The sequence below is a fragment of the Myotis lucifugus genome, unplaced genomic scaffold (assembly GCF_000147115.1).
Source record: "Myotis lucifugus unplaced genomic scaffold, Myoluc2.0 scaffold_31, whole genome shotgun sequence".
Lineage (NCBI taxonomy): Eukaryota > Metazoa > Chordata > Mammalia > Chiroptera > Vespertilionidae > Myotis > Myotis lucifugus.
The window spans coordinates 4,059,137-4,084,818 of NW_005871079.1; the positions used below are offsets into that span (position 1 = coordinate 4,059,137).

Here is a 25,682-nt window from a genome sequence, read left to right on the forward strand (position 1 = left end):
TACAGTGAAGCAAGATGGGAGAAAAAAGTAAAGGAGTGAAAATTAATCTTTCAGGCTCCTTATGAGGGTAGAGATCGAGGAAAGAAAAAGACCCTTCAGTTTCCCTAATGTTGGAGAAGCCTATCTAATCTTCCATTACATAATAGCTGGGCCTATCATAGTGCATCATGGAGGGGGAGGGGGAGTTTAGTTCACTTCAAGTTGTAGGGGTATAATTATATGTTAATATCAATATTCCATAATAAAACAAAGATGTTTTAAACTAGGCTGCACATTATAATCATCTGTAGAGCTTTAAACAAACAAATAAAAAAAATGCCCAACCCAATTGATTCTGATGGAGCAGATGTATTATTTAGAATTTCTTTGGCTGGGAGTGGCAGAAATGCAACTCACATCAGCCTCAGCCAACAATTTTGAGTGGGCTGTGTATTAGTTATCTACTACTGCGTAACAAATTGCCCAATTACCCAAAACTGAGCAGCTTAAAACAGTTTCCTCGTACAGTTTCTGTGAATCAGGATTTTGGGAGTGACTTATATGGTGGTTCTGCCTCAGGGTCTCTCCCGAAGTTGAAATCAAGGTGTCAGCTGGGCTTCAGTCCTCTACAGCAGCAGTTCTCAACCTGTGGGTCGTGACCCCTTTGGCGGTCGAACGACCCTTTCACAGGGGTCGCCTAAGACCATCCTGCATATCAGATAATTACATTACGATTCATAACAGTAGCAACATTACAGTTATGAAGTAGCAACGAAAATAATTTTATGGTTGGGTCACAACATGAGGAACTGTATTTAAAGGGCCAGAAGGTTGAGAACCACTGCTCTACAGGCTTGTCTGGGGTTGGCGTACCTACTCCTGAGGTGGCTCAGTTACCTGGCTGGCAAGATGGTGCTGGCTCTTGGCAGGTGACCCTACAATTTTGCCACATGGATTTTTGCACAGGGCTGCTGGAGTCTTCTGACAACATGTTGGTTTTCTCCAGATCGGGCAATCAAAGACAGGAAGGCAGAAGCAGCTTCCTATAACTTATGGCTGGAATTAAGGTGTCTGTCCTTGAATAGGAGGAGTGGGATGGTATTCATAGGTCAGATGATGTACTCTCGCAAAGCCTAAAGCCCATCCTTATACAAAGTTTTAGGTCCTAGAGCCATATGTGCCACCACACCCAGTCATTTTTTTTTTTTAATGAGGTGAAAATGATTCAAATAAGTATCAAGGGAAGACTTACAGGGGAAAGAATACTAATTAAAAAACTCCGAAGGGTTATGTGTGACTCACCTCTATTCACGGTAACAGGCTTAGATCTGTCTTAATAACACTTTAACATTTGAGGATCTTCTTTAGAGTCTTATAGATGGTTTCGTAACATTTTATTTTATCTTAAGAACAATCTTAGGTTTCTAGGATGGAGTCAAAAGGGTTGGGACTAAAAGATGGAGCTAATAATAGTGAACACCCACCAGGTGCCAGGCATTTGACTGGGTGCTTTATATTTATTAACCCTTTTAACCAAATACCATGAGGTTGTTGTTAACAATTTCAATTTTGAGAGAGGCATGGCTTCCTTGGGCTCAGAGAAGTTATATGACATGCCCAGGGTCAAGCATCAGAGCTGGGAGAGAACCCAGGTTTTCCTACTCACAGTCCCACCTGCTTTCCACTTGGCTGTTGCACTTTTTAGCCTGTCCAGCTATTGCTGCTGCCTTCTCCATGTGCTATGTCCTTGATTCAGTCTTCATCTCCTGGCAGCATGGGACTTCCCAAAAGACAGGGGGCACTATAATTGCAGACCCTGACTTATTGTATCCTAAGAATGGTGTTTTGGCTTTACTTGTTTGTTTTGGTGAGCACTTCATTAGAAGCCTCATTATAAGCATAACAGAAAGAAAGTGGAGAGGGGTGGGGGTGGGGGAAGGACAAAGAAAAGTATATTGGCTTGGTAAAGAGACCTAGTTTATAATCCATACTGAAATAAACCCAAATCTCTAGGATTGTTTGATTTTTATTAAAAATCTGTATCCAATGCAGACTATTTGCGTGGCCTCAAATAACATCTTGGCACCTCATTTTCCTTTGTTGTCAAGTGGGGTAATACCTAAGATTGGCCCACCTTCCATGGATGTGGAAGTATCAGTGGCATGAAAGATGGGAAGCACTTTGTGTTCCTGCATGTGTTTGGGTGGAACCCAAACCTCCCGAGTCCCTTTTTGTATTATCCAAAACTTAGACTTCCTCTATTGCTGGATTAAAAAACAAACAAACTTGGTCTTCCTCTATTTCTGGATTTTAAAAAAAAGCACAAACAATCCTTGCACACATGATCAGCTGTGCAATCTGATCACTCTTTCTACTTTAGACTTTCTTGGCTAAAATTAAACAGCACAACACCAAGGTTTCCTCTATAGTCTTCATCGATGACACCAAATCCTGCATCTAAGAAGCGTTTTGTAGGCAAACCAGAACTACAGGTATTTTTCCATAACATCCAGAAGAAAGAGCTACTTTAAAATTTTTATTTTTAATCCTCACCTGTGGACACCCTTTCCATTAACTCTAGAGAGAGGGGAGGGGGGAGGGAGAGAGAGAAACACAATTGGTTGCCTCCCACACCTGCCCCATCTGTGGATCAAACCCTAGACCCCTGGTGCATGGGACGACACTCAACCAACTGAGCCACACAGGCCAGGGCAAGAGGTATCTTAATTTTAGTTTTCACAAGGGTTTTCTCCGTAGGTGTGGTATTTTATAAGCATATAGGTCATAGCCTGTGGCCCACGCAGACCTCTTGCTCAGAACCATGGCATTCTCTGAGAACTGGGCAAAGAGGGGCCTCCTTCACAAGCCGCCCACTTGTTGGGGGAGATGGCAACTGTTTCTTCAGAGTAGGGCATGGCAGAGCAGGACACGGGGGAGGTGGGAGCAGAGGGAACATCAGGGAGCAGGATGAGCCCAGCCACACCAGGTTCTTGCATGTATTTTCCATAAAGCTAAGTTACCTCCTACGAGAGGTAACTCAAAACTGAGGAAAATGATTATTTAATCACGGAATCCAATGCAGATTTATATGCTTCCTACTGTGATTAGTATTATTAGCCTAGACAGAGAAGATGTGAAGTTCAGCATAGAACACTCCCTGATGCCTTTGTGCCTTATTTTACCACATCTTCCTTTTTTTTTTTTTTTCCAACATGAAGAGGGACAAAAAGTGAATACCAGGATAAACAAGTCCCAAAAGATTCTATCTTTTGCCTGGAGAGAGAGAGATAGCAGCAACTCACTCGCAAAGATAAGTTCAAGGAACATGTTGAATGGACATGGCACTTTGAATTAAGTAGCTACAGATTCCATGTACTACTCTGTCAGCTGGCTGTTGTGTTGATATTATAATAAAATGAACATAGAATGTTTCAAAGTTAGAAGGCTACTCTGATTGGTTCTTGGATTTTGAACTATGCAAGCCCTTTTATAGTACATATGTAAATTGGGTGGCCAAGAGCTGTGGGGGTATAATTGCAAGCTAAGTTCAGTGACCACAGCAAGCCAGGTCACAGAGATCTGTCTTAATAACAGAGATTTAGGACTTACTGTAGCTTCATGAGATAGTATAGCATGGTGGTGAAGAGTTCACTATTTGGAACATGAAGGCGGGTTCCAAACCTTGTTGTAAGTGTTAGCAGTGGGACTTTGGGTCCTTATTTTACATCTCAAAGCCTCATATTTATCCAGTTGTTAGAAGGATTAAGTAATGTATAGAAAGTATTGCCAAATATATTTTCTAAAAAGTTGAAAACATGACTCTCATACAAATATAAAGTGAACACATGTTAAAGATTCACTTAACATGTTAATGAGGTAATTGGCTGACGGTGGTGTGGCTGGTTCAAAGAGAATTGGAGAGAGCAATGCATTTATGGTGGCTGAAGGAAAAAGGTTTGAATTTTCTCTAGGGGACAAATTTAATTGTCATCGCTATCAGCAGTTGGTTTCAAGTGGAGATAATTTTCCCCTCCAAGTGTCATTTGGTAATGTCTGGAGACATTTGTGTGTGTGTGTCTGTGAGTATATATTTTTAAAAAATTTTAAGTTGAGTTTATTGGGGTGACATTGTTTAATAAAATGATATAGGTTTCAAGTGTACAATTCTATAATCATTTGTATTTGTATTGTGTGTTCACCACTCAAAGTCAAGTCTCCTTCTGTCACCATTTATCTCCACTTTATCCTCTTCTACCTCCCCCACCCCTTTTCCCTCTGATAATCACCATACTGTTGTCTGTGTCTGAGGTTTTTGCTTGCTTTTTTGTTTTGTTTTGTTTTTTTTAGCCATAGATTTCTGGGGTTTTTTTTGAAATATATTTTATTGATTTTTTACAGAGAGGAAGGGAGAGGGATAGAGAGTTAGAAACATCGATCAGCTGCCTCCTGAACACCTCCTATTGGGTCCCATTCAGAAAAGTTTCACAGTCACTGGTCTAGAGGAACTGACCCACTGTTTGTGATCTATGCTACATCTATGCACTCCTTGGAGTGAGAATAACTCATTAAGATAAATTTCTGGCCACTGTCATGGATAACTATTTATTGTTCCACATATTGTTCCACATATAATCATGTGTGCTAGAACAAACAAAACAACAGCTGTCACTGTACTAAAGTACATGTTATATCTCGGTTACAGTTCTTGAATAAGGTTCTTGGTTAATGTTATAATTCACCCAGGAAAAATACAGTGCATTCTATTTGTATTCTGTTACTTGCAGACTTTGGGAATAAATGTAATAGAAATTAATGGGGAATTTCAATTCTCATTTTACTAAATCTTCAGACTAGCAACAGTATTCTAAGGCTGTTGAGATTATAGGGATTCTGGAGCCAGAAATGCTGGTTTTTCCGTCAAGAACTAAATAGAGTCCGAGTCTCATTCTTTTAATCCTTGCAGTAAATTTAAGCCTATCCTATGATATCCAATGTCATTTGCAATTGGTAAAATAATCCTTGACTTCCAGGAATGAAATAGTTGGAGAATCAGAAGAATATCACAAAGGGTGGCCGGCTGCTGTAGAATTCTTGTGTTGGAGTGTTGGGAAAATATTGTTACCTTTAATGGTTTTTCTTAAACCAAGGAAACCTAGCTTAATACTTAGTGACTTTGACTTAGAAATCCAGTGATAAATCTACTGCATTCTTTAAATATATATATATTTTTATTGATTTCAGAGAGGAAGGGAGAGAGAGAAACTTCAGTGATGAGAGAGAATCACTGATCAGCTGCCTCCCGCACCCCATACTGGTGAGTGAGCCCGCAACCCAGGCATGTGCCCCAGGCATGTGCAGGAATCAAACTATGACCTCCTAGTTCATAGGTCCACACTCAACCACTGAACCATGCTGGCTGGGCCCTACTGCATTCTTATTATATAACTCATGTTGGAGAAACACACATTTTTAAAAATAATTTTAAAAAATATATTTTTATTGATTTCAGAGAGGGAAAGGGAGGGATAGAAAAATGAATGATGAGGAGAATCCTCCATTGGCTGCTTCTTACACACACCCTATGGGGGATCGAGCCTCCATCCCAGGTATGTGCCCTGACTAGGAATCAGACCATGACCTCCTGGTTCATGGGTTGCTCAACCACTGAGCCACACAGGCTGGATGAGAAACACACATTTTTTAGTATTTAATCTTTTTTAAAAAAAATATATTTTATTGATTTTATACAGAGAGGAAGGCAGAGGGATAGAGAGTTAGAAACATCCATGAGAGAGAAGCATCGATCAACTGCCTCCTGCACACCCCCTATTGGGGATGTGCCTGCAACCAAGGTACATGCCCTTGACCGGAATCAAACCCGGGACTCTTCAGTCCCCAGGCCGACGCTCTATCCAGCGAGCCAATTTAAAAATTGTTTTAACTTTATTTTTATTGTTGACACTATTACAAATGTCTCCATTCTCCCTCCCCGACCCCTTTGCCCACATCCACCCTGCCCCCACCCCACCTTCCCTCTGGCCATCACCACACTGTTGTCGGTGTCTATGGGTTACTGTGGGTTATGCATATATGTTTTTTGGCTAATCCCTTCGCCTTCTGACATCCAGTCACCACCCCCTCTCATCTGATGGCTGTCAGTCTGTTCCATATATCCATGCCTCTGTTTCTTTTTTTCATCCCCCCATAACCATTTATCCTCTCTATACTTCCTCTACCTCCATCCACCTCTTCTCCTCCCCGCCTTCCTCCCCGCAATCACCACACTGTTGTCCAATGTCCATGAGTTCTTTCTTTTTTAGTATTTAATATTTGAAGCATGTAAAATGTGAAAATGACTATACTCTTTGACTAAGCGCTATTCTGTAAAATTTTAATGTAACTAAAGAAGAAAACCAGCAATCTTCATAGATATCTTTTATAGCATGTTATTTGCCAATATGAAACACCGGTACAAAACTAAATATCCAACAATTGGGAAATGACTCAATAATCTTACATCAATTTGAACTATTATGCTACTCTTACTTTATAATTAGAAAATATATTTTAAATCCAATGTAGAAAAATGCCAAAAAGAAAAATATAAACATTTGATTATATTTTTAGTTTGCAATTTCTTATTTCTATGATTTGAAACTAGACATGTGACATCTTCTGCACTAAGATGTCTATGTTGTCTTATAATTCACTTTCAATGAGCAAAACAGAACTCAGACTTCAGTTCTTAAACTGGGAGAGCTATTTAGTTTTATTCAGTTTCATTATATAATGGATTCTATAAAGCTTCTTAAATATTAGATATTAATTTTAAAAAGAAACAAGCATCACAATGAACCATGTAAATCATGTAACCATATAAAAGACAGATGAATGTGAACAGCAAAATCATTGGATGTGTACTCATTAAGATGTTAACATTGCTGTCTGGTGGACATATAGGTGATTATTTTTTCTCCTTTTACTTTTACATTAAAACTTGTTTTATAATTAATATATTTTTATCATGAGATAAAAGTAAACATTCTTAAAGGAGGTTTGAATGATGCTGGTGACTAGACTGCCTTGTTATAGTGAGAATAGGTAATCATTCAATTTCGCTTCAAAGTCTGGATTTAAGAAGGATGGAATTAAATATATAACTTCATATCCTTATTCTCCTCGGTCATTTAGTGTTTCTTATTAATCAAATTCAGTCTTTGTTGTTTCCCATTCATTATTATGACTTTATCACAATTATGATTTTATGTGCTTAGAGTGGAAAATTAGTTGAGCAGGTTTATGAGATGTTATGAGAAACTTAAAGAGTAGTCAAATGAAACATCTGAAAGTCCTCCCCACTAGCTCCTTCCTGAATTGCGGGTTACAGCAGGCTATGCTGAGGATCCCTCCAGGCTGGCTTTGCAGGACACTGTGGTTGGAAGAAATGGGAAAGATGGTGGGTTAATATAACACAGTAACTTATACAACTGGAAAAAAAATAACAGGTCTTGAAGGTAGGAAAAGCTGATCTGTTTTGGATTTTATTTCTCTTCTAACGTGTCTGCTACACACAGGGGTGGGCAAAAGTAGCTTTACAGCTATTCGTATGGACAATCCAGTAATTAATAAATAATAACACAAGAATAAACTGTGTTTCGCGTACTCACAACTATAAACCTACTTTTGCCCACCCTGTATTTTCTTCTTTTTAAACTTTATCCAATATCTGGAACACAAGCAAGATAGCCTTAAAAGGAGCAGTTAATTATTTCCTTACAAGTCTCTAGGACCGTGGTTCTCAACCTTGGCTGCACATTAGAATCACCTGGGAATCTTTTTAAAATCCTGATTTCTGGGCCACATCCTCTGGAAATTCTGTTTCTTTGTTACTAATGTTGTGGCCCCACCCCTTCGTTCCCCCTACACCCCCTTACCCAGTCATGCTGGAGCTTCACTGTAGGAGGCCTGCCTTTCATCAAGGTAACAGATGGCAGGGCTGGGCAGGCGTATCTGGCAAGAATTATAAGTTCCACTAAGAAGTAATTTAAAAATGGTCCTGAAATTTCTTCAGTTGGGTTCCTGCCTACATGAAGGGCTGATCCTGAAATTAGGAGCTTGTAGGATCAATAAGCTGCATTGCTGGGCTCAGTTCCCTGGTCAGATAGGAATTTATTGAGGACATGGGAAATCTGATTCTTAAGAGAAGATATTTGGACTATGGCAGTGTGTCTCACCAAAAAAGCATGTAATATTCTTCACTGTTGGAGTGACTCATACTGTCTTGTCTTGAGTCATTGCATTTTGCATGAGTTAGCCATAAAAATCTTTTTAGTTCAAATATAACAGCAGCTAGATCTATAGTTTTGTTCTCCCAGCATGCTTTGTTATCCTTCTTCTTCTGGTTTCTACCTCCTGCTCTGCTTTCCCTTTAATTTCTCCCTTTAATTCAGGAGACCTTAGGGCAGGGGTCCTCAAACTATGGCCCGCGGGCCACATGCAAATACAAATATTGTATTTGTTCTCGTTTTGTTTTTTTACTTCAAAATAAGATATGTGCAGTGTGCATAGGAATTTGTTCATAGTTTTTTTTTTAAACTATAGTCCGGCCCTCCAACGGTCTGAGGGCCCCCTGTTTAAAAAGTTTGAGGACCCCTGCCTTAGGGGGTATATTCAATTACAAGATCAGTACATGATCCAGTTCTAGCCAGTCTGAGTATGCTGGCTTCCTGGCCATAGTGATTGGTTTAGCAAAAGTCATGTGATCCAAGCAGGACCAATCAAAGTCTTCCGTGGGAACTTTCAGCTGGGCTAAAATGGAAAACTGCTTTTAAAAAAACTGTTTAAGGTGGGGGTTGGGAGGCTGGGTGTAAAAGGCACAGGGATTAAAAAGTACGAATTGGTAGTTACAAAATAGTCATGAGTTGCAAACTACAGCATAGGAAATATAGTCAGTAATATTGCAATGACTAAGTATGGTGCCAGGTGAGTACTTGATATATTAGGGGATCATGTTATACATTATGTGATTGTCTAACCACTATGCTGAAACTAATATAAAATAATATGAATGTCACCTGTACTTGAAAAATAAAATTTAAAAAAACTTTAAAATTTTTTAAACATTTGCAAAAGCAGTGAGAATTATATGTAAACCCCTTGTAACCAACACCCAGCTTCAACATTTATCAATTCAGGAACAATCTTGAAAAAGGGTAAACTGTCTTTTTCCACTGGGGCTGTTGGAGCTAAAAGGACAGTGCTTCTAACAGACATGATGTCTGTCAGTGACTGCCACTCCTGTACTGATTTTGCTTAAGCAAAATGTAGGAGGATTTCTCTCACTTGCAAATGTGTTGTCTAATATAAAAATCTTAACGAAACACTCAGTAAATAATTTTTTAAGCCTTATGCTTACTTTTGAGGTATCTGGGAAACAAATTCATGAAAAAATCTTTGAGAGGAATAAGGAGAAGGGGAGCTCTGAGACATATTAAAACAAACAAAATCACCAGCATTTTAACTTCACTTGGCCAAAGGATCATTTCAGTCTTATTGAAATAGCAGCTATCTACTAAAATATTTAAACTATATAACAAAATATTAAGAGGTATAACAAAGGATGGATATTTTCACCCTTAAAAAATTGATCAAGTCCTCAAACCCATCCAGAGTCTGATTCTGAATTACCTTCAAAGCAGTGAATGTAAGTCATTCTTACATTAGCATTCTGGTATGCCATTCTTAGGTATGTAATGAACTATACTCCTAGCTGTTCCTTAGGACAATACTTACATTTTTGCTTTGCCAGTTCTTGTCTTAGATCTTCATACACTTGTGAAAAGAGGTCCTCTTTAGATTTTGTTCCATCCAGGTAAACTGAAAAGGGACAAAGAGACAAGTCAAATGCTAACAGGCTTATTAAGATAGCATGCTTACTTTGGCACCTGATATCTCTTGAAAATACTAGTAGGTTTAACCAAAGAACCCAGGACCATAAAATAAAAATAACTGAATAGCCATTAGAGAGCGAAGTACATTATAGCTAGGAACAACAGGTAAAAATTTTTGGTTAACTACAGAGAAATGCACACTAGTTAATAAGAACATTATTACTTTTTTTTAATGGAAGAAAAAGAAAGGAAAATAATTAAATGGCATTGTGTATATGGACTGAAGAGGTGCGTCCCTGAAAGAATCATGTAAGAGAGTAGTTATCCCACTTACTGATGCATCAAGATTATCTGTGAAGCTTCTTAAACCATGTAGGGGTCTGGGCTCCCCACATATATACTGAGTCAGAATTCTTCAGGCCCAGAAGATATATATATTTCAGAGAGGAAGGGAGAGATAGAAACATCAATGATGAGAGAGAATCATTGATCAGTTGCCTCCTGCATGCCCTCCACTGGGGATTGAGCCCGCAACCCAGATATGTGCCCTGACCAGGAATCAGCTGTGACCTCCTTGTTCATAGGTCAACGCTCAACCACTGAGCCACTCCAGCCGGGCCCAGAAGATACATATTTTTAATAAAACTGGCATAGTAAGTCTTGGAGAAAAAGTAGAAGTTATGTATGTTAAAGGAAGGAAAAGGCTTTCTAGTCAGAAACCTGCAGAGGTAGGAGGTAGGAGAGAATTCTGCCTGTTAATAAGATGCACCATTAGGAAAACCTAGAATGTGGGGAGGCAGAAACAGTGGAGAGAGTAGGTTTCGGTTTTGGAGCAAGGCTGTGCCTTTGTCTTTAGAGGCCTTGATGTCTGGCTGTGTGGGGGTTTTACCGGAGAGCTGGAGACTATGAAGATATCAAGCAAGGCAGGGACATAGTTAGATTTGCGTTTTAGATGGAGAGGGAGAGAGGAACAGTGAGAAGAGGAAGTGTTGTGGCTAGAACCCCCGAAGTGGCTCTGTGGATGGGGAGAAGGGGTTGAACTTGACTGAAGAAGAGGCCACGGAGCTTTTCCCAATATGGGCAACTCCCTTCATTCTGAAAAGTGTGCATCAGTCCTGCTGCTTCTGCTCCAACCAAGAGCCTTCTCTCTCGGCTTCCTGTAGTTTCTCCGTGTTGAGCCCTGTATTCCAGAGGTCTGTTCTGAGCCTGGGCTCACAGATCCAGATGTTTACCCCCAAATCGCCACTTTATGTCTCTCAGGCATCTTAAGAATGCAAACAGACTTGCATTCTTACCTTCCAAACCTGCAACTCCTCCACTTTTTTCTCTTTTCCAAAACAGTACCTGCCAGGTTCCAAGGTATTGTCCTCGACACCTTGATTTCCTGGACCCACCCTATCTATACTACCATCCAGTTCTATTGAGCACATTTGCCCAATATTGCATCCTCTACACCCACCCTCCACATAGCCAGAGATATCTTACAAGAATCTGATATCTAACATGTCCTCGTTCAAACCTGTCTGTAGAGGGCTTCCTACTTTTATTGAGATAATGACCCAAGCCCTTAACTGGCTTATATAGCCTTGTAGGGTTAGGATCTTTCCTGTATTACCAGCAGCACTTCTTGTCCTTGGTTTTCTCTCCACAAATATACCCTCTCCACTTCCGGATGCTGATCATTTCTTCCTGCCCCCTAGCCTTTCTATGTATCACACCCACTGGGGTGATCTTCCATCCCAACACTCTTCCCTTTCTCTAGTTAATCCTGTCAGTTGACATGTGGCTGGATCACTGGGACTTAGGCAGTGCCCTAACAGCTCGCTGTCATAGTACTCAGCACAGCTGGAAAGGACATGCTCATGTAGCTAGTTTAACGTTTGCTTCAATAGTAGAATGTTGGCTCATAAGAGTATGGACTGGATCTGCCTTATTTCCCTTGATATATATCACCAGTTCAATATCTGTACATTGAAAATATTCAATCCATATTTATTGAACAAATGACCACCTAGAAGTTGACAAGCTATTCACAAGAGCCATAGAGAGATAAGCAGAAGCCAGGAGAGCCTGTTGTGGAAGACGGGAGCCCCGAATGCTACAGCTTATAGTTTCCTTTATAATATAACACATACATAAGAAACATTCCTCGCTGAAACCGGTTTGGCTCAGTGGATAGAGCGTCGGCCTGCGGACTGAAAGGTCCCAGGTTTGATTCCGGTCAAGGGCATGTACCTGGGTTGCGGGCACATCCCCAGTGGGAGATGTGCAGGAGGCAGCTGGTCGATGTTTCTCTCTCATCGATGTTTCTAACTCTCTATCTCTCTCCCTTCCTCTCTGTAAAAAAATCAATAAAATATATTTAAAAAAAAAAAAAAAAAAAAAAAAAAGAAACATTCCTTCTGAATTTTGTGTACTTTCTGGAAATGACAGGTTTAAGGTCTCCCATGGAGGGAGAAAGGCACTTACCAATTTCCCACTCAATGTCCTCTATTTCTTGTCTGTGCTTTAGATACATGGGCCACACGTGGCCATCAAAGTACCCTGGGGGGTCTGGAGGCTCATAGACCCTCGTGCTGTCAAAACAGGTAGGAAACTTTGTTGATAGAAACACACATCAATAAAGTAAAATAATAATGGTCAGGATAATAAAAAAAAAATCACTGAGATCGAATCTAAACAGGATTAAGACTATACATTTCAGACTCAATGCCAGTTACAAAGACAATAAAATGAATTTAGCTTGCTCATCTAAAAATTAATCTTCTAATTCACTATATATTATCTTTTCCCTCTCAATTTTTTTAATAAAATAATTAAGAGACAAATATCAATGTAAATAATGATGAAATATGCAGGATTGAGCTTTAAAGTAATTGGTGTTCTTTGTGGCTATAGCAGAATATAGGCCAACTAATTTAAAGTCATCAACATGGAATTGTTTCATTTAAAGATTTAGGAGAAATCATCCAAATAGCTCCTACAGGGCCTTTTCTTAGAAAAGTAATTTGTATTTGTTCACGTGGATGATTATTTATGGAAAAAGGTTTTCCTTATGTAAAGAGCTGAGGCTTCTCTTGTTTGAAAAATGACATATACATATTGCTCAATAATGTTGCTGTCCTCATTTTTTGTAAATTTTGTCTTTTCAATCAACATCTACAAAGGCAGTTTCAAAACTTACCTCCTCCTCCTCTTACATTCTTCATATGGAATGGTCACAAAGTATCTTCTATTCCATATAGACTCAAGGGGCCTAAGATAATAGCATATTCAGTTCACAGGGGTTTCCCTCCCATTCATTCCAAGTCAATATCTGAGTGAGGATGCTTACTTATAATTAAAGAGAAGGAAACCTTCGATGATTAATACGGGAACGTCCTCAGTGTTTCTCTCTGTTGATACCGGAGAGTGTCTCGGGCTTTGCATCCAGCAAGAAATGGTGGACATCATTTTTTCCATGTTAAGCGCTTCAAGCACTTCAAACAACATACAAAAATGAGAAACCAGTACCAAAAAAGTGTTATGATGAGGATATGAGTATATTCCGGGCTTGCTAAATATATTAAACAACTATTTACCCTTCAAAAAACCCAGTAACAAATCTTTTAGATACTTTTAAACTCTAATATTGCTAGATGGGTATGTGTGAAACATTTTTATTATGGGACATTTGATACCTATACAAAAGTAGAGAGTGAAGTACAATGAACTTCCATGTCCTCATGAGCAGCTTTGACAATCATAAACTCATGGCGAATCTTGCTTTATTTATAATTTCTACTACCCCCTGACTACATGAAAGTCTAACATTTTTGGATGAAAAAATATCTACAAATTAGTTTGAAAGATATATGACATTCTGAGGAAAATATCTACAATGTGTTTGTTAAAGAACAAATATTTTCAATATATAAAGAGCTCTTACAGATAAACAAGAGGAAAACCATTAAAACTTTTACAAAGAACACAGATATGTCATTTTCAAACTCTAACATGAGCATACTTTTCGGCTGACAGTTATAAAAATGATTCTGAAAGTGTGGTACCTTGGCCAGCAGCCTCAGCATGACCTGGGAATTTAAGAGGAAGGCGAATTCTGAGTCTCACTCCAGAAGTACTGAATTGGGTCATCTGGGCTTAGAGGTTTTTATTAATTAATCCTTAATTTATTTAATAGATATAGGGCTACTAAGATTTTCTATTTGTTCTGGTGTTAGTCTTGGTAAGTTACATTTTTTGGGAAATAGTAAATTTTATTTGTTTTCTAATGTATTCACATAAGTTGTTTATAATACCCTCTTAGCCTTTTAATGTAGGTAGCATCTGTAATGCTATTACTTTTTTGTTTTTGGTATTTGTAATTTGTGCCTTTCCTGTTTTTGTTGTTGTTGTTATTGTTGTGCTGTTTTTTATTTTTAATCCTAACCCGAGAATATTTTTCCATTGATTTTTAGAGAGAGTGGAAGAGAGAGGGAAAAGACAGAGAAATACCCATGTGAGACACAACGATTGGTAGCCTCCTGCACTTGCCCCATCAGGGCCCAGACTGGTACGTGCCCTTGGCCAGAATCAAGCATACTTTCAGTCCTTTGGGACCCTTCAGTCTGCAGGCCGACACTCTATCCACTGAGTCAAAACGGCTAGAGCTTTTTTTTTTTTTTCTTGAACAGTGTTGTGTAACCTGTTTGGGGATCACTCAGATTCTTGCATATGTAGATTTATGCCTTATGCCAAATTTGAGATGTTTTACACCATTACTTTTGTTTTACTTAATTTTTTTAAAAAAAATTGATGAGAGAGAGAGAGAGAGAGAGAGAGAGAGAGAGAGAAACATCAATTTGTTGTTCATGCATTCATTGGTTGCTTCTTCCCGACTAGAGATTGAACCTGCAACCTTGGCATATCGGGATAATGCTCTAACCAATTAAGCTACCTGACCAGGGTACTTCATATACTTTTGCAGCACCACACTCTTTCTCCTCCCCTTCTTAGACTCCAATAATATGTTAGATCTTTTGTTATTGTCCATATTTCTGTTAATTTCTTTTCATTCTGTTTTCTCTCGGTTGTTTAGATTGAATAATTTCTGTTGTTTTGTTTCATAGTTCACGGATTCTTTCCTCTATCGTATTTATTCTGTTGAGCTGATCCAGTGAGTTTTAAAATTTCAGTTATTATTTGTTTTCAGTTCTAAACTTTCAATTTGGCTCTTTTTTATATCTGGCATTTCTTTACTGAGGCTTTCTAAGTTTTCACTTGACGCAAGAATGTTCACAATTGCTCGCTAAAGCCTTTTATTTTTATTTTATTTTCCGCTGAAGCCTTTTAATAAACACTGCTTTAAAACACTTTGTCAGGTAATTCCAACATCTGTGTCAACATGGAGAGGGAAGTTGGTGTCTGTGGATTGCCTTTTCTCACTCAAGTTGAGAATTGCCTGGTTTTCAATATGACAAGTGATACTCAGTCTTGTTCTGAAATGTTGGATATTATGTTGCAAGGTTCTTAAGCCTATCTCTTCTTCTTTCTTTGCACGTAGTCACCTGTTTGGGTGTAGATTGCCCATATGAGGGGATGTTTGGCTCCTGGCTGGGCCTCACTGATACTTAGTGCGGAAGGGATTGCCATGAAGGGAGACAGGGAAAATTAAAGTGCTGGTGTGGCTTCATTGCTGCTCAGCAAAGGGTCAAGTTCAGCTCTTCACTGAGTTCTGCTGATAGAAGCTGACTATCTGGGCAAAAAAAGTGTGGAGTACAACTAGCACCACCTCACACTACCTCATCCTGCCTCTTTGCTGCTGGGCGGGGGTGGAAGTTCAGTCACCGTTTTGTTCCACTGATATGATCCCTATGGATGACATGGAGGGCCACCTCACCCCACCTTACTAGTGCGATGGGCTCAGAAGTCTTGCTCCCCACTTGGCCCTGCTGACATCATGAGGGGAAAGTGATTTGGTTTTTTTCCCTTTGGCTTGAGTAGGGTGGATATTGTGAAAATGATTTTCTATTCTGCTGGGACATCCTTTTCTGGTCCTTTGACTAGGGAATAGGTTTCCTGGTTTGTTTGTTTGTTGTCTGTATCTGTTGATGGTTCCATGTTGCACACTTCTCCAGCACCCCTTCTTGAATACATAAGAGGAAAAAAGAAATCTCTGGTAACTCACAGCCATGTTATTCCTCAAGGCCTGAAGTCCCTAGTCAGTCTGCTCTCTTCCTTTCATTTTTCAGAGTCTTTCCTTTGTTTGCTGTATTTCATCCAGGGTTTTTAGTAAGAGGAAGAAATAGTTAGGAATGGGGCCAATCCATTTTGGCTGGAACCAGAAATACCGTTAGTATTAATATATTTTCATTATTACTGAATTAAAAATATTTTCTAATTTTCATTATGATTTATTCTTTAAGTCATGGGCTATAAAAATATTTTGCTTCAGATAAAATGGATGATGTCTGGGATTTGCTCCAAAATAATATAGGAGAAAGTGAGTGAGGGTCTAGATAAAATTGGCCAAGAGTTCATTATTTTTAAAGCTGGATGTTGAACTCATGAGAGTTCATTATACTTTCTTGCCTACTTTTTTTTAAATTATATTTTTATTGATTTCAGAGAGGAAGGAAGAAGAAGAGAAAGATAGAAACATCAATGATGAGAGATAATCATTGATCAGCTGCCTCCTAAAAGCCCCCCATGGAGGATCGAGCCCACAACCTGGGCATGTGCCCTTGACTGGAATCGAATCTGGGACCTTTCAGTTCGCAGGCCAATGCTCTATCCACTGAGCCAAACCGGCTAGGGCTTGCCTACTTTTGTATATGTTTAAAATTTTCCCTTATTAGGAAAAGTTTTTACTGAGGCAAGGATATATGGAACAGACTGACAACTGTCAGATAGGAGGGGGATGGGGGAAACTGGATGAAAGAAGGTGAAGGGATTAGCCAAAGAACATATATGCATAACTCATAGACACAGATAACTGTGGTGATGGGCAGAGGGAAGGGGGTGGGAGCTGGGTGGAGGTGGGCAAAGGGGGGGAATGGGGACATTTATAATAGTGTCAACAATAAAAATAAAGTTTTTAAAAAAAATATATATATATTTTATTGATTTTTTTACAGAGAGGAATAGAGTTAGAAACATCAATGAGAGAGAAACATAGATCAGCTGCTTCCTGCACACATCCTACTGGGGATGTGCCCACAACCAAGATACATGCCCTTGACCAGAATCTAACCTGGGACCTTTCAGTCCGCAGGCCGACGCTCTATTCACTGAGCCAAACCGGTTAGGGCTAAAGTTAAAGTTTTTAAAAATCAGGAAAAAAAAGGGTACTGCTTATTTTGCAAACACTTGGCATTTTACTTCCTCTTTAGTTATTGATTTCTAATTTCTAATTCAATGCTCCGTGATTGGAGGATGTCCCTGTACCTTTGAGGTTGACTTTTTATTGCGCATTATCAATAACCTTTTCCTTCTGTCAATAGCTTATTCACATCCTTGGACATTTTTTTCAATTGGGATATAAGTGTTTGTCTTATTAGTTTGTAAGGACTCATTTAAATTAGGAATAATCCTTCATCAATTGTTGAAAACAATGTTTCCTTGTTTAACTCTTACTTTGTATAATCTTCCTTACTAACCTTTAGAAGAAGGGAAGAGAAGAAAAAAATATCTTGACTGTAGCTCAAGACACATGAACAGACAGCAACTCAAGGACTTTGCCTCTCTTAAAACTATCATGTGTCTGTAAGAACTGACTACACAACATTTTACCTCCAAGGTTATCAAGGTTAAAAAATAAAGAACATATTTTATGGCTCCTCAAGATAATTTCCTTGGTTGCTAGTTTGGATAAGCTCTCAATGATTATCTTGTTAATTATAAAAGTTGATAATACCATTAAATATAGTTTATTAGCATGACATTTGTTTTTTCATTGGTTTTTAGGGAGAGTGGAACAGAGAGGGAAAGACAGAGAGAGAAACATCAATGTGAGAGAAACATATCAATTGGTTGCCTCCTGTATGAGTCCTGACTAGAAGCTTGCAACCAAGGTACGTGCCCTTGACTGGAATCAAACCAGGGACCCTTTGGTCCGCAGGCCGATGCTCTATCCGCTGAGCCAAACCGGCTAGGGTATAGCTGCTATATTATAGCATGACATTCTTTATAGGAAAATAAACTTTTACTCATGGACTTTAATCCTTTGGCTTCAAAGCAGTGTTAGATTGGGTAGAGGAGTGAGGTGAATCCATCTAAAATATATTCATTATGGTTTTTGATCAATGAAAAGAAAAAAAATCAACTGTTCAGACCACCGTGGTCACTGGAAAGGAAAGCTCAGAAGATGAGTGCTTTAAGTTTGCCCCAGGTAAGACTGAGGGTAGGGAAGGGAAGTAGTTATATTCCCCAGGCACGGATGACTGGAGTACCCACCTTGCCCTAGCTGCAGAAGAAAAAAATCTATATCATTCCAAAGTTTTCAGTTTTAAATATAAAACTGGGGAATATAAATCATTTTTAAAAATAGTTGAACAGCCTGGCCGGTGTGGCTCAGTGGTTGAACATCGACATATGAACCAGGAGATCACAGTTCGATTCCCGGTTAGGGCACATACCCGGTTGTGGGCTCGATCCCCAGTAGGGGGCATGTAGGAAGCAGCCGATCAATTATTTTCTCTCATCACTGATGTTCTATCTCTCTCTCCCTTCCTCTCTGAAATCAAGAAAAATATGTATGTATATATAAATAAATAAAAATAGCTGAACATAAGTCAGAAACCTCTACAAAAGCACATTCAAAGTACAGTAATATGTATTTAAACACACTTTGAGAATGTCTTCATAGTTAGCACCATATTTGGGTTTGAAAAAGAAAATGAACATTAGGGTGTAATATTTTCACAAGCTCATCTACTTACCATCGTACTGCAGAAATCCATTTTTATCTGTCTCTATCTCAGATGGTGGCTGAAAAAATAATAAAGTACCCATAAAAACTGTGCAATGCAGAAATAATACAATTATACAATGAAGAGGCGATAAATCTTTAATAAATGCATTGAATGAGGATAAATAAAATCAAAGAACAGCCGCGATAGTGGTGCCACCTAGTGGATATTGCATTGACTCTACCTTCACTACAAAAGCTTTATCACTCAAAAAAGGCTTTTTGGATGTAATACAATCAACTTTGCTACTAGAACTTCTTTTGTGTTAAATAAATTATCTAAGAAGTTTTAAAGATACCTTAAAGAAATCATCCTGAGATATGACACTGCAGTTTGGGAGATGTTTTTGCAATTTTTTTGCCAGTGTTGTCTTCCCACCATTTGTCACACTGAACCAAAAAAAAAAAGAGAAACTTCGTAAAAATACTGAAAGTACCAAGAAGAAAGTTACATTAAAAAATATAAAACATTAAAAATATCTTAGAAAAAGAACATTTAAAACAATATCTAATATCTAAGAAAAATTATTTCTTTCACAGATAATGTTTTTCTGTAGAGAAAACCAAGGCATAAGTAGACGGTGCAATAAATTATAAGAAATAAGCTGGGGCCTGGCCAGTGCTGCTCAGTGGTTGAGCATCAACCTATGAACCAGAAGGTCACGGTTTGATTCCCCGTCAGGGCACATGCCCAGGATGTGGGCTTGATCCCCAGCAGGAGGCAGCCGATCAATGGTTCTCCCTCATTATTGATATTTCTATCTCTCTCTCCCTTTCCTCTCTGAAATCAATAAAAATATATTCTCAAAAAAAGAAATAAGCTGGGAAAGATTGAGGAGAAAGGTAACTAACTACTGGGCAAGTGAACTGGGTAATACCAAGACTAAATACAGCTATTGTTGAAAACAAAAGAATTTTTTTTGTCTATAGTGAAACATTCACAGGGTTATATGCAACACAGAATATGAGCAGTACATTTTAATGCAAATATATAAAACTGCATTTGGTCATCGAGATTCTTTTTCAATGCACAGTGGAGAAAAATGGAGGAGTGGCTTATTATAAGCCCACCTATCATGAATTCACCTCTCCCTCTGCAATGTCTCCTTTCCCCTGATCGCTTTCCACTTTGGGGACAGGTGGGAGGTCCATTTTAGCTGACCACACCAGCCAAGTGAGGTGGTTCCACATTCCATATATCCAAAGCTGGGCGTAACAGCAAAGAAATGATAGCTTCTCTCCAACGTCACACTGAGGGAGCAGCCATCTGGAGAATGAAACCGTCCTGGACCTAAATAGCATCTGATCAGGCCTTGCCTTTGGTATAGAAAATAAATGATAAAGTAGCTTATTGACTCTCCTGTTTTTCTGTTTACAAGGAAACTCTTCCGCCTCCTGTTGGCATTTATGCAGCCAGGGCTCCATTTTACATTTGAAACTGGCCTGTTCTCCAGGACTCGGGAATCCTCACTGCTTCTCCTTCCCCCATCACGTCCACATGAAAACACCCTTTGGGCATCCTGAGTGTCTTGACCAGCTGTGTGTAGCAAAATTACTCACCCACCAATCCCAATGACAAATGTTTTCATGATTAGCTTTGAAAATGTCTTCTGAAATTTCCTAAAAAAAAAATTTTTGAATGGTTATCATTTAGATGTCTGAAGAGGTAAAAGAAAGAGTCCTACACTGGGAGGGCCAGCTGAGGGGACAGATGGCACAGCCCTGGACTATCCACATTCTGTGGAGGAGCTTCACACGGTACAGGCACACCCTGGAGATACTGTGGGTTCAGTTGCACCCTGTAATAAAGGTAGTCATAATCTTTTTGCTGGTGGAGGGTCTTGACTTCAATTTGTAAAAAAAAACACACGTGACGTCCGTAAAGCACGGTAAAACGAGGTACGCCTGTGCTGGCTTCTCTCGGCCACACTCTCCTGCTAACTGCCCACAGATGGTGCGTGCTCAGCGCCTGTGTGCCCAAGTCAAGGGAACTGAAAGGATACCCTTGAAGGTGTGTTTTCAAGGCTGTGGAAGAGCTGCGAGGTTGCAGAGCACCCTACAGTTTTATACCCTGTCCCTCAGCCAGGTCGCCTTTTACCTGCTTGATTCAATCACTTGGACATGATCCATTTTCTCCACGGAGGTAACCACAGAGCTTCTCTCTGTCTCTCTCTTTCCCCTCTGCACCCTCTGCGTTAAGGGCACTATTTCCCCACCCAAAAGCCTAGGTCTGAGGCTAGGGTAGATAACTTTTTTTCAGAAATGGGATAGGCAGTAAATGTTAGAGGCTTTGTGGGTAAAGAGGCAAAATCCAGGTTATTATGTAGGTATTTATATGAGAGAGAAAACAAATCTCCACTATGTTTTTTATAACAGTCAAGACATAATAATAATTGAGTACAACTGTTTTTGGGTAATACATGTCTACTAATGAAAAGAATGGAATTCTTTTCTTTTCTTCTTCTTTTTTTTTTTTTTTTTGGATAACATTTCCCTTACTGGATTTGCAAGTTTGTGCTCCCTATCAGAAAATTGATGGCAAATGTTGAAGCAGAGGGCCAGGTTTTAGGCACAAGACCCTGGTCTGTTGACCCCCCTGGTCTAGGGGCTGGAAGGCAGTTTCACACATGGCCATCTAAGGTTCATCACAGCAGTCCCTTCCAATGGGCCAGTTTCACCTTTTTACGTGAAAAGGGAAAGGTCAGTGGAGGGAGCCTTAGAAAGCTGCTCTTTATCCCTGACTGCTTTGCTTGGCTGATCAGGAATCTAAGCTGTGCTGTTCCTGGGGAGTGGCCCCTGAGCTGGGGGTTCCCAGCAGCCTCCCTGGTTCCTATCTCTGACCTGTGTCCAGACGTCCCCTGGGGAGAGGTGGTGGGGAGAAGAGCCTGGTACACAGGGGCGGTTGTTCTTTGGCGTCTGCTCAGTTTACCCAGAATATTCCAAACTGAGAGCAATAGCTTAAGGTTCGGTCCCACTTTCATTAACATGCCTATGTGAGACAAGAATTCAATAATGACTATGCTAAAAATACAATAACAGAACACGTTGGACATCTGAGTTTCACCAGGAGTTGCATTATTGAATATATATCCCACCCAAATTGACCAAGCATGTCAAGGGACCGATTATAGACAATGAGTACCGTAAATTTTTATGCTGTAATTGTCTACGTAAGAACGTCCAAATCTGTAGACTTTTTTTTGTTTATGAGTTCATTTGAGCCAAACTGACAATTGCTGGGAAGCCAAATCTCAACGGATTGAAAAAATGCTCTGGAGAATGGTAGTTTTGCTGCTTATTTTATACATTAAAAACAAAGGAAGAGACAGAAGGGGGGTTACATGAAATTCATTGGTGATAGGGAGGTGGGATAAAGCAAAACGGGAAATCCCTGGATTGGATAAGGAACAAAACAGAGAGACACTTCTTTTACACTGGTGGGTACAGGAGAGTTAACAATGAACATTCACAGCACACAGGGATGGTATTTGGGGAAAAGATAACAGTGAGGGGTGGTGTGGTCCCATGCCCTGGTGTGAGGTTATACTCTGTGGGGTCTGGAAAAAGGAGATTACACTGACATTCCAAGGGTTTGTTATCTTAGATGCAAAAAGACCACAGACAGACTTACTTAAGGTAAAAACCGAACCTTTGTCAAGGAAGGTCCAGGCCCAGGATGTGACACCTGCCATGACTAGCTTTGAGGCAGGAATATTTATGTTATGACCATCCTGTATGGTTCCTTTCAGTCTCTGTGTGTAAGGCCCGCCACACAGGCCTCCCTTGAGCTGGTCAGGTTTAGTATGTGACCGCTTTTTTTGCCCACATCATTTTTCTTTTGGGTTTAATTTTACCCTGTTCTTATTTTTAATATGTCAGTGCAAGGGTGGCAACTATTTTTTTGGGGGGTGGGGTGGGAAGAGAAGGCTGCCCTTTATCTTGAGAGGGTACCTTTCCTACTTTTTTGTTGATAAATGTCCTTTCTCGTGTGAAAGGATGGCTTAGGGCAGGGGTGGGCAAACTTTTTGACTCGAGGGCCACAATGGGTTCTTAAACTGGACCGGAGGGCCGGAACAAAAGCATGGATGGAGTGTTTGTGTGAACTAATATAAATTCAAAGTAAACATCATTACATAAAAGGGTACGGTCTTTTTTTTTTTTTTAGTTTTATTCATTTCAAACAGGCCAGATCCGGCCCGCGGGCCGTAGTTTGCCCACGCTGGCTTAGGGAGTTCACTTAGTCCACCCCTTCATTTTACAGTTGAAACTAGCCCAGAAAATGCATTGACTTGCCCAAGGTAACACAGCTAGTATATTTTGGAAAAGGGAGAAACAAAACTAGACCTCTTTCCAAGCTGCTAAAAAGCACTTTATTACCAAGAGCAAAGAAAAAATGGTGCACGTGCGCTGGCTTGTGAGGCTCATGTATAATTAATGTCCTTTTTCTTGATGTATTATTGATGGGTGTATATTTTCTCTGCACACTACATGGCAAGGACTACTGGTCCCCTGTGCTTCTTGCCACACTTGTGCATACACATTAGGATACTGTATCAATTACATAGCATGTAAGTAATGAGTGTGGTTGTGGCCCTGGAAACAGGCTTGAGGGGATTATTTGGGCGGAAACTCTAGCAATTCAGAAACTAGGAGTGAGAGTCAAGAACCTACTATTATAAATTCTCTTGGGCTCAGGAGGGAACTCCCCCAGTCCAATACAAGTTTTTACCAAAACAGGAACCCTCGGTTCTATATTAGTTAGTAGTCTTAGCCTGTCCAAGTCAGTGCTTGGGCAAATGTTGGGTACAGTCCATTAGCAACGAACAGATGACAATGTGGTGGGAAGGGTGGGGAACTGGAAGCAGCAGAAGCAAGATCTTTGACTGGGATGAGTAGCAGGGATGGTAGGGGGTGTAGAAATCCCAGAAGCCATTTATTTCAGACAGTGTTGGATGCACAGGGCAGCTTCTGGTGATTCCTAAGTTCAGGCCTGGCACTGTCCACCTCAACACCAGGTTCTGTTATTTCACTGCCTGTAGCCCTCTTTAAGAACTATTTTAAAATCACATTTCAAAAGTTTTCAATCAAGAGTTGCCAGTCTCTAAATACTGTATGTATGCACAGCAGCAGCCTCCATGAAGCAAACAAATTTGATCAACTACACACTGTTAATCACTGAATGTCTCCAGAGAGACAACCATTTGGACTTTCCAGTCTCATCAATGCAGGGCATTCAATTACTAGGAATATAAGCACCCCCCCCCATCTCATGGGATATTAACGCGCTTTATTCTCCCAATAAGTGCAAAGCTTTCCTCAGCAGCACAGAGCATTTGCATAGGGGTAGGAGAAGCGACTAAGATATCCATTAGCAAACCCAAAATAAGTAATTTTAACTACTTCCTTTTACCCTAAGTAAAATATATTGTTGAGTCCTTTTTTTTCATAGCTGGTGCTTATAATATTTCATTTATTTCACTACTCAAGTTGGTACATTTTGGATTCCAAACTGCAAAATAGTCAGAGGTGGCATGTGCAGAATCAGCAAATAATATGAAAATAGTAACTCCCTAACACAAACTGTTTGGCAGACCAATGACAATATGCTAACGAAGTGTTCTGCTTTTCCACGTTTTGAAAAGAGCAATTTGGCTAAAGTTTCTGAATATGCAAAAGATTTCCCTTTCCCTTGGAATCACTCCACCTTTCACTAACCCCTGGTGTAAGTTTCGAAACTTCATTTTACATAGAGTCTCATGTAGAAAGCTTCTCTTTCTTTTCCATTTTTCTTTCCCCAAATACACAGTTGGTGTATAATACTGACTGTGCTATTTCGAACTTATAAACGCTGCATTTCGTGTGTGCTCCAGCCCTTGCTCCCACTGGCGATTCAATTTGCTAGGTGATGGGTGGGCACACGTTTGCAAAGTGCTAGCTACATAGTGAATGTTTCCGACTTTGCGCGCAGCTCTTATGAAGTGAGAGCGGCCACAGACGATACATAAGCAACTGAGCGTGGCTGTGTTCCTAACACTTTCTGGACATTGGAATGTGAATGTTATATAATTTTCACGTGTCACAAAATATTCTTGTAACCTCTTTCCAGCCATATAAAAATGTAAAAACCGTTCTTGGTTAGCAGGCCCTACGATAACAGGAGGCAGGGGGCAGTAGAGTTAGTCAACCCCAATGCCGGAGGATACAAGACCTCCTCCGTGGGGATCAAGACCTGGTCTTGTCCCGGGTGACTCGCCCCACCATCTGGACGATCTGTGGGAGGCAGACTCCCATTTTAAGGATTATTGCGGGGCGTTAAAGCACCAAATCAGCACGAGTACACGTGGCAGGCTCCGTATCGGCCCGGCGAGGGTGTCAGAGGCCCAACGGGACTTGCAAGACGCAACCAGGTTCGGGCTCCAGCAGAGGGACACTCTGAAAACACTTCTAGGCCCCACCGGGCGAGGCTGCGCGGCGCGGCGGGGTCAGGCAGGTACTCACCCGGACTTTCTAGTCCTCCCCGGCAACGCGGCAGAGGCGATGGCCCGGCGCGCCGGTCACTAACCCGCCGCAAGCCCACAGCTCGCTCCCCAGAGGCCCTTGCCCTTGCCCCTGCGCTCCTCCCACTGCGCCCCTCCCGGGTCAGAGGCGGCCCAGGTACAGGTCATTAACGGAGGGATCAGCCCACCCCGCGGGACGCCCGCTGCAGACCCCGTAGGGCGGGGCCGGGCTCCGGGGAGCGTGGTTGCGCGCGCCCCTGCGGGTCCAGCCCTATCTCGTCGGGGGCGCGCGCCGGCAGCGCCCTGGCTAGACTCCGGCTGGCTCCGCCGCCCGCGCTCCCGCGCCCCCGCCGCCGCGCCCCCGCCGCC

The 25,682-nt window shown here is 40.5% G+C and overlaps 1 protein-coding gene across 12 annotated transcripts; it reads right to left on the bottom strand.

The window, feature by feature from the left end:
- Positions 1–6,356: 6,356 nt before the first annotated feature.
- On the bottom strand, positions 6,357–25,633 carry NMRK1 (nicotinamide riboside kinase 1). 12 transcript variants are annotated; one of them, XM_023752376.1, is made up of 11 exons: positions 25,315–25,625; positions 21,658–21,805; positions 20,377–20,436; positions 19,903–20,133; positions 19,116–19,206; positions 18,788–18,836; positions 13,204–13,348; positions 13,054–13,125; positions 12,339–12,445; positions 9,772–9,855; positions 6,357–7,408 (listed from the first exon to the last, which is right to left on the bottom strand). In XM_023752376.1, exons 2-11 carry the CDS (start codon positions 21,801–21,803, stop codon positions 7,371–7,373), a joined length of 1,023 nt encoding a protein of 340 aa, XP_023608144.1. In that variant the 5' UTR covers positions 21,804–21,805; positions 25,315–25,625; the 3' UTR covers positions 6,357–7,370. The 12 variants fall into 12 exon arrangements, with proteins under 12 accessions (XP_023608144.1, XP_023608146.1, XP_023608145.1 ...); XM_023752378.1 differs by having other exon boundaries at positions 19,903–20,022; positions 25,315–25,622; XM_023752377.1 differs by lacking the exon at positions 13,054–13,125 and having other exon boundaries at positions 25,315–25,633.
- Positions 25,634–25,682: the final 49 nt, after the last annotated feature.